General features: G+C 40.9%; 1 protein-coding gene across 4 annotated transcripts; it reads left to right on the top strand.

Moving 5' to 3' along the window:
• Window positions 1–226: 226 nt before the first annotated feature.
• On the top strand, window positions 227–6,319 carry LOC110529593 (transcription cofactor vestigial-like protein 2). Of its 4 annotated transcripts, none has more exons than XM_021611936.3 (4): window positions 227–616; window positions 1,962–2,232; window positions 3,013–3,495; window positions 3,960–6,319. In XM_021611936.3, the coding sequence occupies exons 1-4, from the start codon at window positions 530–532 to the stop codon at window positions 4,001–4,003; spliced, it is 885 nt and encodes a 294-aa protein (XP_021467611.1). In that variant the 5' UTR covers window positions 227–529; the 3' UTR covers window positions 4,004–6,319. The 4 variants fall into 4 exon arrangements, with proteins under 4 accessions (XP_021467611.1, XP_021467612.1, XP_090099026.1 ...); XM_021611937.3 differs by having other exon boundaries at window positions 247–616; window positions 4,103–5,446; XM_090242900.1 differs by lacking the exon at window positions 1,962–2,232 and having other exon boundaries at window positions 343–616; window positions 4,103–5,446.
• The last annotated feature ends 602 nt before the right edge of the window (window positions 6,320–6,921 follow it).

The raw sequence follows: 6,921 nt of genomic DNA, 5'->3' as shown, positions 1-6,921 counted from the left end.
TACACATACATATGTGTGTGAAATTAGCGTGTTGGCATGTAATATAGATTAAATGCAAGTAACAAGCAGGTGCGCATCAAAGGAATTCATTCCAGGTAACAGTCGATATCAGTAAACAGTCAGTAAACTTGTTACTAAACTCTCCACTAAGTGGCCTACCCTATTTGGCAGAGCTCCATTGTATTTCATTTAGCATCTCGCATCTCATGACAGTAATGAAATGTTCATTGCAGACTTTCAGAAGACATAATACACCAGCTTGTGAAGTGCTTTTGCTCCCTCATTGGTCAGATGCAGGCTCGTCCAGAGACACTTGAAAACCGCTGGCTGTGTAACGTCTTTACTTTCCCCCGCCACGCGTTCCCTGTCGCACTGACGTAGCGTTAAGAAGGCAGGACGCGCAGCGCGATTGGGATAGAAATGCAGCTCTCCAACGTCCCAGGTTAATCTCTCTCCGTTTAGGAAATTACATCCCTACAATCTGCTTATTCTGTCAAGTTATTAACCGTGAGAATTCGCTTTTTTCGCCATGAGCTGCTTGGATGTTATGTATCAAGTGTATGGTCCACCACCTCAGCCTTATTTTTCCGCAGCGTATAGCCCTTATCATCACCAGGTATGTTATGTATTGTGTTGTTTCGCTTTTTGGCATATTTAGTGCACGGAAACTTTTGTAAAACTTGTGTGGAATAAAACTTTCATTGCGCATTATGGCGCATCATTAGGTCTCTCTAGGCAACTGTATTTTGGCAATGGTCACTTTAAAAATTGGGAACCAATAGTCCCTTCCGACAGTTATCTATTTAATAATAATATATTAGCCTATTGACAATGCTAGGCCAATTTTTTATTGTTATTGATGATTCATTAATGAATAATGATAGCCATACCTCCTTATATTGTTGACTATATCGAATCTGCGTGATAATATTTTTTAGTTGATGTAAGTGTTTATAGGTGTTTTAAACCAACTTATTTTTCAAGTGTTTATAGAAATGTTCTCTGTCTTGCTAAATCGAATCGCTCAGGCTGGGCTACTGAATTTGTTGTGTCTGTATTCTATTGCTATTTAGGATATTTTGCTATGTGTATGTTAGGACTATTCGTAATGTCGGCTACATTGAAATAGCCAAGGCCTTTATTAACCAATCAAAGCAAAATTATGATGGGTCATTAATAGATTGTGGGCTTCGTTAACACTTTTATTAACCGTTCGTCGAAGTCGAAGTTGGATGCAATTTAGGATTCTTTTACGTTCACAACAATTATTTTGTTACCGCGTCACATTTTTCATAACTTGCAATGAGCAAGGGCAGTTGAAAATTGAATAAACAGTGCTCTGGTAACGATTTCGTTTAAGCTTATCCGGTGATTACTGTAAGTTAAGATATTGCTTGTGCATGCACAAGAACCAGTTCGGCCTATATGGACTATTTGTTTTCCAGACGTGCATTGGTGCTACGGCCCTTTAAATGTTTGCAACTTTCTTAAAACCTCTCATAGTCAATACACAAATGCAGAGCTGGTTTTCATATTTCAAATAGGTCTAACGTTTTCTTTAAATTGAGTGAGTATGCACAGGGAGAATGGAATAATGGCATTAATTAAAAACTCTCCAATGTCCATAATTAACAAATTAACTGAGTTGCGATATGTTCAGGAATTTAAATGCAATAACTTTGTTCTTGAATCCAATCACTGCCTCCTCTAAAACAAGTTTGAATAGGCCTATGAATGAGGAGAGGACCATGCGTTTATTTTTAATATACCACACACAGAGACCACAATATAATGCGCAACTGTTGGACAATAATGAAAAGCGCAAAAATGTCACACGTGGTCACCCAAATGTGCAGATGAAATTCAAGTAGATCATTTGTAACTTGATGCCTTGATAGAAATTCATATCTAATACATGTCAAGGCTATTACGTTCTGACGTTTTTTTATCGGATGTTTCAGAAATTGGCATTTTATTCCAAAATGCAAGAAGCGCAAGAGAGCGTCAGCGGGGGCAGCTCGTTCTCGAACCTCGCGGGTCCGACGATAAAGGAGGAGGACTGCGCGCGCGAGAAAGATCACCCTCCGGAGGCCGAGTACCTGAACTCGCGGTGCGTGCTCTTCACCTACTTCCAGGGGGACATCAGCTCAGTGGTGGACGAGCACTTCAGCCGGGCCCTCAACCAGCCCACCAGCTACGTCCCCGGGTCGGTCAGCAACAAGTCCGCACGAGGTAGACCTACATCCACCTCTTGGAGAGGTGCCGATCACAGAACCACTCCAAACACCTGTTCGCGCGCGGGGTTTCATTTAACCTCAAAAACTGTGTATTTAGGCTACATAGAAGATAAAGGAAACGTTTTCATAAATATTTGCATTCATTTGGCAAGTAGGCCTAGGTCTTGCATGCAAGTGAGTTCTTGGTTTTTGGTATATCATTGTGTTCACATCCTACTAAAATAAACTGCATTTTAAAAGTTTGGATTTTATAACAAATCAATGAATCCCATGTTTTGCTCTCATTGTTTCAGTTGGCAGTCATTCACTCTCATTTGTGTTTGATCAAAATTACAAAGGAATCAGAAAGTCAAACAAAATTGATGGGCATGATGAATTGCTGTAAATAAAGCAGTTGAAAATATAATAACGTGGGTTCTGTGGAATTTAGGGCTCAGACTTGTTCACTGTATTGTAGGGGAACCTGTAGTGAGAGTTTGGTATAACTTTTCTGTTGCATGTTACTTCCTTAATCAACAAAATTCTCCAATGTTGATCAACCATCAGAAATGATGGACAACAACAACGATATTCATCCATGCATATTTTTCCCATCATGTTCTCCTTTATTTCATCCCTACAACTGAACTGATCATTGAGTGATCAGTCTTTAAGCTCTGCTATTCTACCACATCCTCAGAACAGGCTTATCGATCCTCATCCACAGATACATTCATAGTCTTTACCACATAATTGATCTGTGATTGAGCATTTCAGTGTGTCTGTGGTTTCCTAGATGGACCATTCCCGATGAGCCAGAGGAGTTTCCCTCCGTCCTTCTGGAACAGTGCGTACCAGCCCTCCTCCATGAGCAGTGCCTTAGGAGCCTCCCACTCAGAGATACCCTTCACTGGGGACCCTTACTCCTCTGCCTCCCTACATAGTCACCTCCACCATGCTACCCCAGAGCCCTGGCACCACTCACACCACCACCACCACCACCACCCCTACTCACTTGGCGGGGCCATCGGCACCCAGGGCTCCACCTACCCTCGACCCAGCATGCACGAGGTGTATGGCACGCACTTTGACCCCCGCTACAGTTCTCTGCTGGTGCCCTCCGTCCGGCCGCACCGGCTCCCTCCATCCACTGTCCAAGGGCCGAGCGCCTCAACATGTGACATTGGGAAGAGTGAGCCAACCAGCTCGGCCTGGACCGGTACCTTCACCGGGGCAGGGGCAGACATCAGCCAGAGCATCGGCCTCAATGTAGATGCAGGTAATAATAGCAATAACAACAAAAACACACTCTTCATAAAGGAGTAGTGGTTCCAAGGGCACTTCAGAATAGCCTTCATTATTTGATTGTCCCCAAACATGCGTGAATACTATTGTGGGCTCTCCAATTCATTTAAGATAGAAGTTAAGAAACGTTGTGACGCCTTACACCAGGGTTATCCTTACATTCATAACACAATGTAGGGTTTCTTTCTGCCTGGGAAAACTGTTGTCTTTTCAAGGCCACTCTCCAACACTAAGAAAGACCATGTCTCTGTGTTTTAACAGGTTGAGTTCTCTGTCTCTGCTTTTTTCTGAGAGGCAAAATGTTTTTTGTTTTTTTTTACACTTTTCTGCTTCAAGGCTTCCTGCTTCTACCTTTAAGCCATTTGATCTCCCTCTTCCTAATCGTCTTCTCTTGCCCTCCCTTCTCTTCTCTCTTTTTTCTCTTTCCTGTCCTCTCAGGTCTGCAGGCCCAGGATAAGAGCAAGGACTTGTACTGGTTTTAAAGCTCTGCTGCCCTCCAGGCCCAAGCTGGCCTCTGTGTTTCTCTGCACTGTGTGATATTGACAGACATTTTCTGTAACAGATTCTAATCTCACTTGCAGCTCGACGCTACACCCTCTGTGGCGGAAACATCCTCAGCTGAAATTACGCCATTGTGGATACCATCTGCTGGAAATGCAGTGCACAAGGGAGAGAATCTAAAACTGAGTCTCTCCTACTTAAGAGAAAGGAGGGCAGGACTTGCTGGACAGCATGCCAGAAATACTAAGTGGTGTGACTGACAACTTTTATCTGGCCAAGACTGAACGCATTCAACTCCTCCAAAGAGGACAGTTGTTGAAAAATAAAACAAATATGGTGAATGTGTGAAACTGGAACATCAAAAATGAGATTTGACAAGAGCATAGTCAGAGACTGGACAAACACTATTTGCCATTGTTATTTTTCTATCCGTGAAAGGAGAGGAGCAAGAGAGAGGAGCATTCTCTAACATGACTGAAGTGAGCACTGGCTATTTGAAGCCACTTGACTCTATCTATATTGCTCCCCAGCAGCTGTCAACGACAACTGTTTCAGAACTCAACGGACACACACAATGGTAGTGTCACTGCACAGTATTTGACGGGGGCTCCGGACTTCATAAAAGGAGCATTTTGTCAAATCTGGACCCCGACCCACAGGGAACAACTGGTTTGACTGGTGATTTTGAGGGGGAAGGGTGGACAGGTGGTAGCAGAAGTGGACACACACAACTGTGCTATGTATGTATGTCTGTGTGCGATCTATGGGCAGCTCTATACATGTGTAGGATCTTAATTTGATCACCCTGTTGCAGGATAACTTTTTTCTAACTTGTAGCGTATTTGAAGTTTAAAAAGGCTTCTGAAATTTGAAATTTCCACTTTGAAATTTCAGAGTTGATTTTCCCTTATGAAAAATGTATCAATCCCTACACTAATGTCCATTAATTATAATCCACATAATAATTCACATTTCGTGTTGCTGCAGGATTATTTTCCTGCTTCACCAATTCTGGCTCAAATTAAGATCCTACATCTGTGATAATGTTGTATTTAAGATTTGGATCTTTATAAACTTATTCCTCATTGTTTTTTCAGTCATCCCAGGTATATTGCAAAGTCAAAAGATTACCCATTGAATATTGTATTGTGAATATATTAATATATTGCCTTTTAAAGTATTTTTTCTTGATACAGTTCGGATGTAATGTCAATGTGTTGCCTGTAACTATAAAGCAACGGCACAATGTGATTAAAACGCAACTATAGCCTCTGATTGTTTAGGCGAACATGTACAGGGCAGATATGGGTGATCTTTAGAAAATACAATTTCATAGACAGTCCGATTGAAAACTATTATGTTTGATGATGTGTCAGTCTATTATTCTGGTTAATTTCTTCAATGATATTATATTGTACAACATCCATATCTTCCAGTCATCTGTAAGCACAACTTAAGTGTTACATTTTTACCCTCCACTGATGCATTGTCAGTGTACTGGGGTTCACATTCATCTTATTTTCTTTCTCCCCTCTTAACCTTTTACTGCAGTGGGTTAAATCAGGGTCCCACAGAGTGTTTCTTGGTAGTCTTCAACAAATCTACTTTGAAACAAAAGTACACACCTCACACACATGGTTATGGGCTTAAAAAAAGAAGACACCTGTACCATGTCAGATCTAGAGTTGAAATGTATTCCAATTTGAGTTTGTATCCTAATCCTTATTCACTTTTATATACATCACAGAAAACTGAAATATAACAAAACGGTTTGACATAGAAACACAAGATTTTCATAGTAAAAAAAACAACCTTTATTAATGAGAACATTATAACAAATATCAATAATGTTCCACCCATGAGGTCAAAGAGTGCGCTTTTGGCCATTGACTGCAGGAAAGGGCTACATCATTCTCTTGTAGATATTGTCAATGCTAATGCTTCAACTTTTCAGTGTGAAGACATACTGTATGTCTAAAGGGAATTCAATACCTGTACAGAGTAGTATATTTGTACAGAGTAGTATTCAGAAAGTTCTTTACAGGGAGATAGCAGCTATGCACATTCAACTGAGACGTTCTTGAGAAGAGACCATGGATATTTCTTACACTATACTCAACACCACTACTATTTTCTTTATTTTTCTCCATGAGGTCATACAATGGGCTACATACAAACAAGCCACAAATAACACGTAACTTACATATCAGACGGAGAAAAAAAATAGGGGTTGAGAAAGAAAAATCTACAACAAAAGTCCAAATAAAAGAGTGACGATGCCACCATATGTTTCCTCTCTCAGATGGTCGTTTTGATTGTGTTTCAGTTTAGCACTGGACAGCTGTAGATTAATATCAGCTTCTGACAAATGTGATGAAAGACAAGCGAGGGGTGGTGGGTCTCTCTCCCTTCCCAGAGAGCCACTAACAAAGGACTCTTTTCAGAGAGATTATTTTTCAGTAATCATGGAAGCGTTTTAGCAGTTAATGGGATAAAAATAGGCTACATGCAGTGTTTGGGTCAATGAATTAGCCTACTGCATGTAGGCTAAGTGAAAAATGATTGATGAGATTTAAAACTATCAGTATGTAGGCTATGTGTTCTTATTACATAATTGTTATTGGTAGCCTACCATCAAAGTGTGGGCTATTCAGCGTCATCTGGGCTATTGCCTACTATCATCAACTTGTCTAGGTGGCATGTAGGCAAAAAATAACATTGCATAATAGATTGGTGTGTAGCAGAGCCGCGGGAAGTAAGGGTGCTGAGGGTGCTGCAGCACCCCCTGCAAAATCAAATGTAAAAAATAAAAATATATAAATAAAACAAAAGTAGTATATGTATTAGCGGACTGATACAGCCATCTGCAGCGCGGGAGAAATGTGCCCCCCCACCACCA

The sequence above is a fragment of the Oncorhynchus mykiss genome, chromosome 8 (assembly GCF_057628025.1).
Source record: "Oncorhynchus mykiss isolate SJ-2025 chromosome 8, ASM5762802v1, whole genome shotgun sequence".
Classification (NCBI taxonomy): domain Eukaryota; kingdom Metazoa; phylum Chordata; class Actinopteri; order Salmoniformes; family Salmonidae; genus Oncorhynchus; species Oncorhynchus mykiss.
Note: the sequence above shows the minus strand (reverse complement) of the source record. Positions and strands in the feature narration are given on the sequence as shown.

Excerpts from the sequence above, each read along its gene's own strand:
- LOC110529593 (XM_021611936.3), top strand. The coding sequence starts at position 530 with ATGAGCTGCTTGGATGTTATGTATCAAGTGTATGGTCCACCACCTCAG. Across the intron at positions 617-1,961 it reads ATAGCCCTTATCATCACCAG|AAATTGGCATTTTATTCCAA; the intron begins GTATGTTATGTA and ends CGGATGTTTCAG. Across the intron at positions 2,233-3,012 it reads CAGCAACAAGTCCGCACGAG|ATGGACCATTCCCGATGAGC; the intron begins GTAGACCTACAT and ends GTGGTTTCCTAG.